The sequence below is a fragment of the Bison bison genome, unplaced genomic scaffold, assembly GCF_000754665.1.
Source record: "Bison bison bison isolate TAMUID 2011002044 unplaced genomic scaffold, Bison_UMD1.0 scf7180017864255, whole genome shotgun sequence".
NCBI classification, from domain to species: Eukaryota; Metazoa; Chordata; class Mammalia; order Artiodactyla; family Bovidae; genus Bison; species Bison bison.
In genome coordinates, this window is record NW_011494827.1 from 2,028,470 (window position 1) to 2,044,185 (window position 15,716).

Sequence of the window (15,716 nt, forward strand, 5' to 3'; positions counted from 1 at the left end):
GGTCTGGAATCCAAGGCAACGGTAGAGGCGGCCTGGAAGCCCAGCATAAGGAGGATTGGCAGGCCTCACCACGTCTGCAAACCAGCTCTGCAGGCCCCGACCCAGAAGACAGAGACAGGACCAGTGGGTAGGAGCCCTCAGGACGGGCGTGGGTGAGACTCCGGCGGCCGGAGCAGGCCTCGGGCTCCATGATCGGCTGGGGCAGGGCTCAGGGTGTTGGTGCCACGTACCTTTTCCAGCAAGTCTTGGTTTGTTCTGATGAGTAGCTGCTTCTCTTCAACCCATTTGGAATCCTAAGGAAAAGTACTAAATATGTTCGTACTCATTGAAGCAGACAGCTAAGTAACAAAGCATCAGTGGGAAAGGTGACTTCATATGAACCTTTCTATGAAAAGGCCAGAGAGAAGGAGAGCAGTTAGAATGATCTCATTGTCCCTCTAAACCAGGGGTCCCCAACCTCTGGGCCGGGGAACCAGACCTCTTGTCAGATCAGTGGAAGCTTTAGATTAGAAATCAGTCAGTCCAGTCGCTCAGTCGTGTCTGACTCTTTGCAACCCCATGGCAGCACTCCAGGCTTCCCTGTCCATCACCAACTCCCAGAGCTTACTCAAACGTATGTCCGTCGAGTCAGTGATGCCATCCAACCATCTCGTTCTCTGTCATCCCCTTCTCCTCCCACCTTCAATCTTTCCCAGCATCAGGGTCTTTTCTAGTGAGTCAGACTAGAAATAGAGAGCACAATAAATATAAGGTGCTGAATCATCCTGAAACCAACCACCCCCCGCCCCGGTCAGGGTAAAAATTGTCTTCCATAAACTTGGTCCCTGGTGCCAAAAAGACTGGGGACCACTGCTCTAAACGTTTAATTCTGAAAAAGAGAATTGGCAGGTCTGCAGTGCATTCCTCCTCCACTCATGTTCCCTAAATTTCAGGGAGCTCATCTGTATCAAAGCTACTGGTTTTTCCAGTAGTCATGTATGGATGTGAGAGTTGGGCCATAAAGAAAGTCGAGCACCAAAGAACAGATGCTTTTGAACTCTGATGTTGGAGAAGACTCTTGAGAGTCCCTTGGACAGCAAGGAGATCCAACCAGTCCATCCTAAAGGAGATCAGTCCTGAATATTCATTGGAAGGACTGATGCTGAAGCTGAAGCTCCAATACTTTGGCCACCTGATGGGAAGAACCGACTCCTTAGGAAAGACCCTGATGCTGTGAAAGACTGAAGGCAGGAGGAGAAGGGGAAGACAGAGGATGAGATGGTTGGATGGCATCACTGACTCAATGGACATGAGTCTGAGCAAGTTCTGGGAGTTGGTGATGGACAGGGAGGCCTGGCGTGCTGCAGTCCATGGGGTTGCAAAAAGCTGGACACAACTGAGTGACTTAACTGAACATCTGTTATCACCGACAGAAAAGCACCTGGAGCACACCTGAGCTGGTCCTGGCAGCCCTTCCAGGGCTTGCTCTCTTAGGCTCGAGGGCAAGTGTCTGGGCCACGCCCCCATGGATGTGCCCGTTGACCTGGTGTCATCACAGTAACACACTTCTGCTCATCCGAGACCCTCTGCCTAACCACATCTTTGTCTGGACAAGTTCTGTCCAGGAACGTTCCATGAGCCGCGGGGCTAAGTCTGTCTTTATACCAGCATCTCCAGCACCTAACACGGTGCCCAGCACACAGCCGATGCTCAGTAAATGCCAGGGGATGGATGAAGGTATAAACGAGGGAACTTCCTCCCTCCCTTCCTTCTACCCAGCGCGTATCACCCTGTGTCTTCCCAGTATTGACACACGTGTAGGCCCATAAGGCTGAGTCCAGAGCTGGGTCCATTCATCTTTTTTCCTGTGGGAGGTTGTTGGCAGTGGCCCTCCCATGGCTCTGCCCCTTTGCAAGGTGACTTTGCAGCTCCTCCCAAGGAGCAAACTCACCACTGGGTGTGGCTGAAGCATTCTTTGGTGAACGGGATATTAACCAATGCGATGCAGGCAGAGGCATGGCCTATACTTGTGCTTTGGGGGCTTCCCTTTCTTCCTGCTCCAAGACCTTTACTTAAAGGAGCCAGCTTCCTTGAGGACGAGAGACCATGAGAGCCTGGTCAACAGCTGGCACTAATGCGCAGACAGGACACTGAGGTGATTTGGGGCCATCTATCCCCAATCAGCTGCAAAATGAAGCCTCTAGAGTGACCCCAGGGGAGACCAGCAGAAGAACCACCCAAACTGCTGATCCATAGAACTGTAAGCACACAAAATTTCTGTTATTTGTAAACAACTCAGTTTTGGGGTGCTTTGTTAGGCGGCAATAGCCAACTGATACATGATCCCACACGCTGAGCACAGAGCCCAGCACAGGGCAAGGGCTCTGGTAAAGTGCTCGCTGAATGAATGGCCATGTGCTTTGTCCCAGACTGGCCCCTTTATTTAGCAGGCACTGGGGGCAGAGCACACCCAAAAACAGGGCCTAGCACCTCAGATGGGAGGTTAACTTAATCATAGGCTGTGGTTGGACGGGTTGCAACCTGTGAGCTCAGCCTGAAAGAGGGAAGCTGAGGTCAATGGCAGGTGAGGACAGAAGTGTGAAAACAGCCTCATCTTCACCCTGGACTCCACCCAGGCTGCTGTTGAGTCTCCCTCCTCCCCCATTCCCTATGTGTTAAGTACTATTATTAGCCCCATTTTAAAGATGAGGAAACTGAGACATAAGCGATCACGTAATTTTCCCAGGGCTGTGCAACAGGTCAGGGGCAGGGCTGGCCTGTGGCTTGTTGGCTGTGGTGTATGTTCTGCACTGCTCCCCTGCCTCATGGAGAGTTTTGGACTGGCTCCCACGGCCACCTCTGCCATCACTGAGAGCTAGCTGCAAGTTCATTTGCACAACTGAATCCTCATAGGCAGTGTCAGCTTTTCTTCCAGATTCAAGTCAGAAAAGATTCTGCTGATCACTTTATGTTTGGAGTTGTCTCCTATTCTTGTACATTTGGCAAACAAACAAAGAAAAAGCCAAGTAGACTCTCAGAACATGATGGATTTTTAAAAAATTGGTAAAGAGGCAAATGAGCTGGGATAGTCTCGCCTGAACTCTGCTAACATTCTTTTTTTTTTCTCTCACATCTCCAGAGCAAATGATATAGATCAACAGACCATCCCCCTGGGCACCAAGACCCCAGCGACACCACCAAGGGGATAGAAATGCAAAGAGTTACAGGTCACGTGACCGTTTCTGCTCACCTGGCCCTTCTCAACCAGTAACTTCTCCAGATCCTCGATTTTGGCCTGACACCTCAGCAGATCAGCTTGGAGCTGTTCCCGAGTCTGAAATGCAAAAGACCAGGAAGTGAGCAGGTCCCCCCGGATGATGACAGAGAAGGGGAAAGGACAAGGTGGCATCCGGTCCTGAGAAACGGGTCCTTTTTTTAGGAGCACATGTGCCGACTGGCCTGCCTGGTTCCTGTGTCACCCACGGGTGTGACACCTGGAAGAGCCGCAAGGCCTTGACAGGCCGTCAGCGCCACCCCTGTTGAGAGACGAGCGCAGCCTGGAGAAGCGGCCAGCTTCTTCACAAGGGTGAGTGAGGGGCCAGCATGTCAGCTCCCAGCCCAGCTTCCTGATCCCGTGCCGTGGCTGTACCACCAACGCCAGCCACACTTTCTCCCTTGCTCAGCCCATCTCCTGACAAAGGTATCACCGACAGCGAGGGCTGAAAACCAGATACCCCAAGGACCAGGCGGGTAGTATAAATAAGAGAGACTGACTGGGTGAAGGGTACTAGGGAGTGGTGGCGACTGTGGCAAACCAGGGGCACATGTCTCAACTCAGAGGGGACGCTGCCACTCAGCAGCTGCAGCCAAAGGTGACTACCCGGAATGGGAAGACTGGTGCTACCAGATGCTCTGAGCTCTCAAGAGAAGCCAGGAACCCGGATTTCTACGTGAAATCTCTCAACTTTTGAATGGTGCAAGGAGCTGAAGTTTTTTTAATAAGAAACCCAAGCTTCAGTCCAAACCACCTCCAGCGTACACCTCCAGTGTACTTCCTCTGATCTACAGGTTACAGGCTGACACTATTGTAGCCGAGGAGCTTCCCTCCACAGCCTCATTTGCCACCCCTTACCTCATGGGGCTGTTGTGGGAATGAAACAGGTGTGTGCTGGGGTGAAGAGTCACCCCAGCAGGAGCCCTCCCAGGGGTCCCTCTTGCCTTCAGAGGGAAGGGCTGGCCGAGTCTGGTCTGTGCAACTCTTGAAGATGGGCTAATGGCCAGTGAGTGGACGTTACTAGATGGTGGAGGTCAGCCCAGCCATGAGGGCTGGTATGGTCCAGACCTGGGTGGCCAGCAGGGACCCGAGAGAGCGCTGGGTGGGCTTTAACTGGGCAGCCCTGCCTGTGTGCCTTAGGAACATTCTTGGGGGTTTCTCAGCCGGGAAAGAGAGATGTCTGTTTCACAGTGAGTCTGATTTCATCACTGAGTCAAACTTCTGAAACCCTTCTTGCCAACGGAAGGGGCACAGGACACTGAGACAGCAGCATTTCTTCTGCAAATGTTGCTCCTGCACTGAGGACGGGCAGGTAGCTCCCGTTGGATTTGCCAAATGCTGGAACATCACCACAGCGGAGGCTGCCAGGCAACCCCCATCCCCTCTCAACAGAATCCGGCTGCTGGGAAGGGCATGCACAGGACATCCAGCCTCTGTCTGACCCCTCAACACCTTCCGCTGGCACCTACCCGGGCCTCTCGCTCGGCGTCCAGTGTCCCGCCCACCTGCTCCTGAAGCAAGGCATAGGCTCGCTGCAGGGCCTGGTACTCCCTGGTCAGCTGGCAGAATCTCAGGTCAGCCTCTTCTCGGGTTGTCGTCTTCACGTCATGGAAGAGAAAAGCATCAGGAAGCCCGTGACTTGACGTGAACGGCAGTGCCAGGGTCAAGTCAGGCAAAGACAACATGCAGATGTCACGACCGCTGCCAGCTTTTACTTAACAGACTGGCCCGGGCCAGGACCTAACTGGAGGGCTCTGGAGAGAGTGCTGGGGAGAAGATCCCTTCTCTGCCATCTACCCTGGAGCTCCCTGAACCCCAGGAATCACTGAATCGTGTGCAGGGGAACAAGGGTGAGCCAGTCCCGACTGCATGGCGAGCGTCTAGGCTGTAAAAGGCACCCCTCCCACCCCTCAGGTCTCATTCTGGGGATTTCTCCCAAGGAGACAACCACCCAAAGAACATGGCTGCAGTTGTGAAAAACTGGAAGCCCCGTACGCCTCTCATCAGGAGCCCTTAGGCTGGACGCACGTGTGGATCTACGAGGGTCTGCTCGGGACGGAGGATGATGACTAACAGCATCTGGTGCTGAAAGAAGCCTGTTACACATTCTTGGTGAAAAAGGCAAATCAAAAAGCGTGTGTCCGACAAGATCGTATTTGACTGGGGTTTCCTGAATGAATCCCAGCAGGCAGGGTGGGAGGAAGGGGCTGCTCTTTGCTCCTGTGTAACTCAGGCTCTCTGGAGCAGGGGACAGGAAGGTGGATGTGCAGAGACGGAGGGTCAGGAAAGCGTGAGAGAGAGGAGTCGGCTTCCCTCTGCTCTTTTCTGTGCTGCTCGCATCCTCTCCTACAGTGACACACCATCTTTATATACACAGGTGTGTGTGTGTGTGTGTGTGTGTGTGTGTACAAGCCTGGGGGGAGGCGAGGGGCAGACTACCACACAGCAGTTTTAATGACAAAGGGCAAGCGGCACCGCCGTGGCTACAGGTCTCCGGTGTGAAATCTGTGCTGGGAAGGGAAAGGGCCCCTCCAGACTGCAGGCACCCCGCCATCGCCATTCTCAGAACCCGTCAAAGTGGGGACCACCCTCCCTGGCCACAGGCTGTGACCACACAGGTCCTGCGAGGTTCATCTCACAGGGAGGGACCGAGGCTACAGAGCCCAGGTGAGGTGGGAGGCACCCCCTTACAAGCACCCGGGGGTGAGGCCCGCTTACGTCATCCAAGTCCTCCTCGGGTGTGGCCGGAGCCCTGTCCGTCCTGTCCGTGTTGCAGGACGTCTCCGACAGTGTTTCCGAGTCCACGGACTCCTCATCAAATCCAAAAAATGTCTCCACAACATGCTTCTGTGAAAGGCAATTTGCAAAGCATGAGAGAGGGACTCAAGAGTCGCCTGGATACCCCCACCCCGTCATCCGCAGGGAGACACTGTGCATCAGGGCCACTGGGGCATCCCAGGAGGGGGGTGGTGGGGGCGTGACTGCTGAGGGGGAAAGAAGCAGCCAGAGGTGGTCAGAGGGTGGAGGGTGACCACAGAGGGTGCTGGCCCAACCCTGGCTCAGGCTTACATGCTGATGACCTTTTGCAAGGGAGCCACACAGCCTGTCTGAGAGCCAGCTCCCTTCTCCATCAGAGGGACACAGGACCCCCAGCTCACCCCTGAGCACAAAGTGGGTCACCGAGCAAGGTGCCCAGCGTGGTAACACACGGTGAGTAGCATCCTTGCTATACTGAGTGGGGGAGGGGAGGGCAGGGGCAGGCCATGTGAGATGCCGGGCTGTAGGTCAGACACGGAATGGTGAGAGGGCAGAGTGTCCACAGGTGGACCTGGGGTTCTGACTGGCTGGGCAAGTTGGGGAGCGGGGGGCCCAGGTCCCCACCAGACGTGCCCCAAGAGGCAATTTTAGTTTATTTTAACAAGCACAGTTACAAAATTAGAAGGAATGGCGTAATGGACCCATATACACCCAGTACTCAGATTCAGAGGCAGTTTTGAGGCTCTGTGTGCTGGGCTTCCAGCTACCCTGTCCAGCACTTCTCTCACCCCGAATATCACAAGAGATGGGCCTTCATTCACTCACTTATTCATTCATTCCTTAAGTGAACATCTGACTGAGCGCCTTCTATGGGTCAGACCCTGGGTGGGGCCTGGGGGGCCACAACCAATCAAAACCAGGTGTGGTCCCTGCCCCAAAGAGCTTCAGTCCCTTGGGACCACAAACACCAGCCCACAATCACCAGATCAACATCCCTTGTCCAAGAAACACTGGTCTCCCCGCCTCACCGCCCGCCTCAAATAGTCCGTGAGAAGGTTTTTGATTTTATAAATCAGGGACGCTCCTGACCATGAAGAAAGAACCATACCTAAATCCGGAGCCAAGCTCCAGGCTCCCACTCGTCAATCTGAACCAGGCTCTCGCAGGGGTCCCTCCCCACCCATCAACACACAGAGACGCTCCCCACATGCTCAGGCACCTCCCGCCGTCAGAGCCAGTGCTGGTGTACAAGCTCTTGGGTCCAGATGTCAGAAAAACGTGGCTGGTGCACTAACAGGATTAGGAACCAATTCAGAACCAGGAAGTGAGGCGAAGGGAGCTCCTTTGTCACCCTGCACAGTTTAGCATCTCTCATGGGGCTTTGAGGGAGGCCCCCGGCCACGGCTGGCGCCCACGACGGCCTTGCATTGACAACTGTGTTTCTGCAAACTGCTTTCGCCTTATGCTTTTTGTTTATTTAACACAGGTGGGACACGTACTGCCCCCTGAACTCCCGGGTCACACGTCAGCCACCTCCTCGACAGTTCCAGGGAGGCTGGAGAACACTGACCTAACACTCCCGAACCTGCTGTTTCCATGTTCGGACTAACCTGTGTTCACCACTGGCAGCTCCACCTCTACAGTTCCTCAGGCCAAAAACCAACTCCTTTCTCCACTCCATGCTCCACGCCTCTGAGAGAAACCCTGCTGGCTCGATCTTCAACCCACGATCCAAGCCTCCACGAACCAGCACCTGCCTCCTGGTCCAAGCCACCATCACCTCTCACTACTGGCCTTCCGGCTTCTGCCTTTGTCCCATAACCTGGTGGCCAGAGTGACTATTTTGTAATAAGAATCCCGTTGTGTTTGTCCTTTGTTCAAAGCCCTGCACTACACTTAAGTGGAAGCCAACATCGACAGCGCGGTCCACAGGCCCTGCGCCTGCCCCCGCTCTGCTCCGGCCTCATCCCCTGCTCACCACTGTGCTCCAGCCACACCGCCGAGCACACCTCCGCCCCTTCCACGTGCCTGCCGCAGGGCCTTTGTACTCCCAGATGCTGTCCCCCAGAACCCACGTGACCCTCTCCTTCCCTTCCCTCCAGTTTTTGCACAAACATAACTTATCAAAAGACTTCCCTGATCACCACATCAAAGTCTTAACTAGCCTTTCCCCACCCCCGCCTCTCTGTTCTTCTTCTTTTATTTTTCTCCATAATGCTCATCACTGCCTAACATAAGATACACTGTGCTGATGTCAAGGCCTGACACGCTCAAGAAATACTGGTTGCTCAATAAGTATTTGCAAAGAACTCAATGGTAAACAAACGTTCACCCACGAGTAGTTTTGGGTTTGCACGTGGTGTCCCTTCCTTCGCTCCTGCAGCCCGCATCGGTGGGCAGCCACCTGGCGGTGCACCCCAGGCGAGTCCACCAGGTAGACATGAGTCCCTACTAGACTCCATCAACGTCAAATGCAATCCTCTCTGAGTGGAGGTTGGAGGAGACATGCCTATGCTCAAAGGCACACTTCCAGCCCCCGGGTTGAGAAATCCCCCTGAGTTTGTGTCAATGATGCTCCAGACGCCACACCTCCAGAGAGCTGTGGCCATGACCTTTGACGGCGGACACATTCATAGCACTCAGTTCATCTGCACACATGCGGTTCACCCGAGCCCCAGGCTCCTTGTTTTTCTGGGCAGCCACTCAGCTGACCTCATTTCTTGTAAACACTGCTAATTGCAAGGCCTCCAAGGACAGGCCCGTTGTGCTGATCAGCAGTGAGCAGTGACGCAGCGAGGCCCCTGCCCGGCACAAGGATGCAGCCCCAGGAAACATTAAGCTTCACAGTCTCCACACAGCCAAGACACAAGGCCAGGCGGTGGTCACCCACTGCAGGCATTGCGGGCTATTCTTGGGGGGGGGGTATGACTCAGTGCTCCATTACCAGGGTGACCTGCTTTTTGAAACTTTGTGGGACTGAGAGTTAAATACTCAATTGCGTGCATGCTAAGTCACTTCAGCTGTGTAGATTCTTTGTGATCCTATGGATGGAAGCCCACCAGACTCCTTTGTCCATAGGGATTCTCCAGGCAAGAATACCGGAGTGGGTTGCCATGCCCTCTTCCAGCGGATCTTCCTGACCCAGTGATCGAACCCACGTCTCTTATGTCTTGTGCATTGGCAGGTGGGTTCTTTACCACTGGCGCCACCTGGGAATTACTGAGCCCTAAAACAGAGTACTGGGCTTCCCAGGTGGCTCAATGGTAAAGAATCCGCCTACAGTGCAAGAGAAGCAGGAGATGTGAGTTTGATCACTGGGCCAGGAAGATTCCTCTGGAGAAGAAAATGGCAATCCACCCCAGTATTCTCACCTGGAAAATTCCATTGACAGAGGAGCCTAGCAGGCTACAGTCCATGGGGTTGCAAAAGAGTCGGATATGATTTAGTGACTAAACAATGACAAATAACAACCAGGGTATTAACTACAGACGCTGCAGCTGTGCATTTAAAATTGACCTGCCTGGACCCCAGTGGAGCGCCTCGAAGTATCATGTGGCTCCAGAGACAGAACCCGAGGAAGTATGCTTCGAGGAGGGAAGGAAGAAACAGCTCCGAAGGCGGGCTCAAACACACAAGGACATTCAAAGTACAATATAGAGAACTGACTTATGGACACCGGAGGGGAAGGAGAGGGTGGCACAAATTGAGAAAGTAGCACTGACCAACATGCACTGTCCTGTGTAAAGTAGATATTTAGTGGGAAGTTGCTGTAAAAGGCAGGGAGACCAGCCTGACACTCTGTGATGACCTAGAGGGGAGGGCTGGGACGGGGGAGGGAGGCTCAAGAGGGAAGGGATATACATATACAATTAGGACTAATTCACGTTGTGGTATGGCAGAAACCAACAGAACATGGTAAAGCAACTTTCCTCTAATTAAAAAATTAAAATATATAATCCTATGACCACAAAGGAGACGATCCATGAATCCACAGCACACACAAATTCCAAGGCAGTAGGGAGGTGACCACGAGTCACCCCCACCTTGTGTGACATACGGGTTGGGTTGGTTTGTTTCCTGAGAGTTAGTTTTTTTAAATTGACTGTATTATATGGGAAGCCAAAATGCACCACATAAATTTATGGCTTTATTAATAAAAAAACAAGCTTTAAAAAAAAAAAGACAACGTTTCAAGTGAAAATCTGGTGGCTGTCTTCTTTGGAGACCAAGCAACCCTGCCTTCCACTGCATGTTCATATACACGAAATTACATACAATTCTCCAAGGAATGAAAGGAAAATCACCTGGAAATACTGTTTCTCAAACGCTCAGCTCATAATGGGGTTTTTAAAGAAAGTCAAGCACAATAGAAACTGTCGATTTTTTGGAGCCTCCATCATTCAAAAATTCCCTGGGAAATTCCTAAGGAAAAAATAACTTCAGGAACATAAGATTTCCATCTTTGCTCACTCCAAATGCATCCTCTATGGAAAAGGGCCCACCTCTCCAGACTTCTATTTTCTTTGCCACCAAAGCCCTGTCTTGCTGACATCTTTCTATAAACCAACCCAAACGCTTGAAATGCAGTTTGGGCAACTATGACTGGAAAATAAACATTTCTTCTCCACTGACATGCTGAATATACAGAGGTGCTCATTCTTAGCAGATCACGTGAACAGAGGGGAAAAGGGAGGCACCCCGTCCCCCAAATAAACAACCTCTTGGCTGAGCCCAGCTTCTCACGGCCTCCTCTCTCCTCCATGTCATTCCCAATAATCCCGGGCACAGGAAGGAGCTTTCCAATCACAGCCGCTGATATTCACACGACCGCAACTGACCCTCAAAGCTGGCCGCTTACCTTCATGCTTGTAAGTCATCTCCTGGCAGCCAGAAAAGTACAGACACACCAGGGTGCAGAGACAAAGGAAAAAGGAGAAATACAGCACGAAGAGGACGTACTCCATGGTGGGGATGCGGGAGCGGGGAGGGGGTGGGGCAGAGAGTCTGAGACCCGCTAGCCTGTGTATGTCAGGGGAGCTGGAAGCCACATCACTGCCACCAGATTCCAGGCCTCTCTCGAGTCCTGGGAGGAAGCACTGATTCTTCTGCAGAGCGCTCTCGTTTCCTCTACCACACTAGGTCCACTGCCTTCCTTCTCCGCTGTACCGTTCTGAGAACAACCATGATGCTCCAGAAGGTGTGCCTTTGTTAAAAGGGATGCCGGCTCTGGGGCAGATCGTGGGCTGAGAGGAGCCAGTTTCCAGGGGCCGGGCCTGGGTGAATCAGTCACAGCAGACAGCCTTCAGGCTGGCTGATCCTCTGGGGGCTTTCCTCCCAGCCCCAGGCTCCCCGAATCACCCTGTTGTCAGGGCCCCTGGGAACAGCCTTAGCAACCGTGATGCCGAGAGAACCTTCTTCAGGACCAGAGCACAAAACAGGGAGGTGCCTCCTGCCTCGTGTACTTAGGAAATTTCTCGGTTCATCCCCTCACCCTGTGCGTGCCCCCAGACTAGCTGAACTCATGGGTTCTTAGCAATTCTTCCATAAGCATTTGTTTTACCATTTATACGAACTGAAGCAAACCACCATCCGATAGAAAAATGGCAGCTAGAGTGGCCCTCAGTTCCCACACCCATGTAGCACCTATGAGGGCACCTTCTTGCAGAAGCTTCTCTAGCCACAAGATCAAATGCAAAAACCCTCCTAGCGGGAAAAAAGGGTAGATTTCACCATTAAAAAGTAAACCTTTTTATTTGAAAGGTATTAAAGCAACCCTGGAGGAGGGCATGGCAACCCACTCCAGTATTCTTGCCTGGAGAATCCCCATGGACAGAGGAGCCTGGTGGGCTACAGTCCACGGGGTCGCGGAGTCAGACACGACTGAGCAACTAAGCACAAAGCAACATTAAGAGGCAAAGAATAATTCACAAAAGTGTGTGCTAAGATGCTTTAGTCATGTTCGACTCTTTGCAACCCCATGGACTACAGCCTGCCAGGCTCCTCTGTCCATGGGGTTCTCCAGGCAAGTGTACTGGAGTGGGCTGCCATGCCCTCCTCCAGGGAATATTCCCAACCCAGGTACTGATCGAACCCAAGTCTCTTAGTTTCCTGCACTGATAGGCAGGTTGTTTACCACTAGTACCACTTTGGAAGCCCCAGTTCACAAGAGAAAAAAATACGTATAGCCAAGTTCATATATATTTCAACTTCAATAATGTTTGATCCTTTCAAAGTAGCCATGATATGAGCTATGTAACCAGGTCACACTATGCAATTTAGTGCTAAGTCTTTAAATTGTCTTCCCAAATGAGGTGCCTCCAGAGTTGGGACTGGGTCAGGAATGGACCTGTGACCAGGCTGAACCCAGGAGCACCGGTCCCGGGACTTTTGCTGGAACCACTGAGGAGAGAGATCCTCTGACCACAAAGGTTGGTTGTCAGGTATAATGCCAGCTGGAAGCTGCTAAAGCTGTTTGGGCCACCACATGGGAGAGTCTGCTTGAGAAAGAGGCCAGTCCAGAGGAAAGCACACTTGAAAGATGAAGATGGACAAGTCCCTGATAATTGCGCGTGAGCATCTGGATCCAGCTGTACCTGAAACCGGACATCTAGACTTCTTAGCTATATAAATTCATTTATTTGCTTAAACGACTTTGAATTTTTGGCACTAGCAATAGAAAAAAAATCTCAGCTAACAGGGAGGAGGGAGATAATCCTAGAATCAAGCCATCTACAAACTGTTGAGTTCTGCAACAAGCCTAAAGACTTGATTTCTCTCTAAGCTGCTCTGCACTTGGACCCTCAAGAAAAACCAAAGACAGCCTCTGCCTGGAAGAAGGATCCCTGGCAGAAGGATTCCTGGCTCTGCGGAAGCCATGACACATGTACAGTGGGCTGCCTCCTGGATCTACTTAGACCCACTTTGCCAGAAATTCCTCAAGAGTGAAAATTCCTCTGTACCCATCACCTGACGCACTGTTATGCCCAAGGCAACAAGATGCACCAAGACAATGGTGAGAGGGATAGGGGGATGGAGGGGCTGAGAGCTGTTCTGCCTTGGCTGGACACGAGCTGCCACAAGGTCGGGACAAGAGGTGAGCAGGACCAGGTCCTGGAAGGCCCTGAGGGCCCAGCCAAAGAGCCCTAGATTTAGCTCCTGAGAAAAGGAGAACCAGTGGAGGGTTTTTTAAGGAAGAAGGTGGCAGGGTAAGACCTCTGCCTTAAAAAGACAGTTCTGGTGGGAGGAAGATACTGGAAGCAGGGGAGCAGCCAGAGAGCTGTGGCAATGGTCCCAGAACAGAAGATGAGGACCCAAAGGAAGGAGGTGGACACAGACGAACGAAGCAAGGGCCTGGAAGGGAGGGTCTGGAATCAGGGAGCCTTTGCCTCAAGCCCCTCCACACTCGGATCTAGGGTCCCCTCCTGACTCTAGGCAGGGGGCCAGGAGCTGCAGACCTGCCTTCTAGCGTGGTCCTCTCTGAAGACTGAGTCTCATCCCCAGGCTCACTCCTGGTGTTGGGGTGTCTTGTCCTGCTAGAATATGTTGCCTATGACCACCATTACTTCCTGTCTATCCCAAAGTCTTTGGAAGTGATCTGGATGTCCCCATGGGCATTGCTGTGCTAGATGAGGTACGCTGGGCAGGTGAAATGGCCAAGGCAGGCTCCTAGCTCTGCTCTCCCTCTCTCCATTGCCCAGCAACCTGCGATGTTGCCCCAGGTAGGACAGTACAGACTGCGTGTGCGGCTGAGCCACTCAGCTGCCTGAGTGTGGCCCTGCACTTTCAAAACCGCGCCCGTGTTCCATCTCCAGTGCCCCAATCGTTTCCAGAGTCCTTTACCGAAGGGCCCACAAAGCCAGCAGGCGGCCCTTGGAGCAGCTCCCTGTGGGGCTTCACGTGCTTCTGATGTGAAGCTTAGCCACCTGCCTGGCCGTTGAAGAGGGAACAAGATGATGGGCTGCTGCCCAGGCTGGAAGGGCCAAGCCCTCATCCCTTCCAGGGACTGAAACATGGAGCGAAAGCCCTTGGCTGCCTGCTGCTCGGGGGGGAACCTCGGCAAGACTGCAAGGATGAACAGCCCCCTTAGTCCATGCGATCGAACCCCACGATGAGGGCCAGGCGCTGTGCTAGGGGCTGCTTATAACCCGGCAAACAAGGCAGGAGCCAGCCCTCCCCACGCTGAAAGGCTGAGGACGGAGCCGTGGGGGAAAGGCGGTCTGGGAACAAAGTCAAGTGGAAATGACCAGAGAGGGGAAAAAAGGTTTCTTTGGCTACTTAAAAATGGAGAAAGTGTGCACATGATGGAAAGCACTCAGGCGTGTGGCCAGGCTAAGGCATGTCACCCCGGCTTCTGTCCCAGGGCAGCTTCGGACGCCAAGTTCTTCCTCCCACAAGGCTGTGGGCTTGGCCTCGGGGCACAAGGTCAAGTTTGGATAGGTTTCAGGTGTACTGTCAGAGTGAATGCAGGGGCTGCGAACCAGGAGTGACCTTCGAGAAGATCCCCAGGGTGACCTGCGTCCTGGTGACAGCAGAGGCCTGGTCCATTTGGGAGAGGGGACCACAGAACTGCCGCTTGGATCCCAGGAAGGGCCGACTCTCCAGTGGTGCTTTGATGTTTCCCAGCCTCCGTCAAAGGGTGGGGATGTCACCTTGCTGCTACCTGAGACTATTTCTCTCTCTTTAAAAATGCAGTAGTAGCAGTGTTAGTCACTCAGTCATGTCCAACTCTTTGTTATCCCGAGGACTGTAGCCTGCCAGGCTCCTCTGTCCATGGGATTCTCCAGGCAACAGTGCTGGAGTGGGTTGCCATTTCCTTCTCCAGGGGATCTTCCTGACCCAGGGATTGAACCCAGGTCTCCTACATTGCAGGCAAATTCTTTACCATCTAAGCTATAGGGAAGCCGCCTCTTTTAAAAATGGGGGCCATGAGTTAGAGGGGGATGGGGGGCAGGGTGAGGCAGGGCCTCACATCTAACCCCCCCATGCAGGGCCTGCATCTAACAGGCCCTCCAAAGGAAAGCTATGCATTTAAGATGAAGGGAGAAAGAAAAAGGATAATATAATTTACTGATTCCTGTCTACTCTTCAGGCCTGGAGCCAGATGCTTCAATTGATCCCATAGATATGATACGTGTTTTAAGAACCAGGAAACAGGTTCTCAGAGTTCAAGGCTTCACAGCTAGGAGCTGGCCTGACTTCCTGCTGCTCCAGGCCATGGTTCCTGAGCCTCGTCCAAGATCTTAGCTCTACTTTCAAGACAAGTGAGCAAACTGTACTCATTTTAGCCATTCTTTATGGGCCCAGCTCTCTCCTAAGACACATCTCTCCCTTGCTAGGCTGCACATTCCAATGGCTGACCCACTACCTCCTGCCACTTCAGGGCAGGGGCTCTGTTTCCAGTTAGGTCCTGATCACACCTTCCACACAGCAAGCCCTGAACCCTGGACAGGGCCCAAGGAACCACTTAAGGTCCTTCTCCTGTAACCCCCACCCAGGGCTGAAAAATCAATGGCAAGTCCCCAGGCAGGGACAGCCAACACCAGTCTTGTCCCCAGGAGCCCAGTGAGACAGGTCGGGAGCTGTTGAGGATATGCTGGCTGCCCTGGAAGATGACTGCTGTGTCCTCAGAGCATCTGCAGCAGCTGGGCTATGGTGTGGAAATGGAGCAGACCCTTGGCAGGGAACTACAGAGTCCAAAGAGGCTTGC

The 15,716-nt window shown here is 52.9% G+C and overlaps 1 protein-coding gene across 1 annotated transcript in view; it reads right to left on the reverse strand.

The window, feature by feature from the left end:
* The window catches only part of JAKMIP1 (janus kinase and microtubule interacting protein 1), a 130,333-nt gene that overhangs the window by 28,012 nt on the left and 86,605 nt on the right, over window positions 1-15,716 (reverse strand). The window contains exons 10-13 of the mRNA XM_010847797.1: window positions 5,972-6,100; window positions 4,723-4,851; window positions 3,230-3,313; window positions 231-293 (exon numbers count right to left, since the gene is read on the reverse strand). Coding sequence (XP_010846099.1) covers window positions 231-293; window positions 3,230-3,313; window positions 4,723-4,851; window positions 5,972-6,100 — 405 coding nt within the window. The remainder of the gene's footprint in view (window positions 1-230; window positions 294-3,229; window positions 3,314-4,722; window positions 4,852-5,971; window positions 6,101-15,716) is intronic.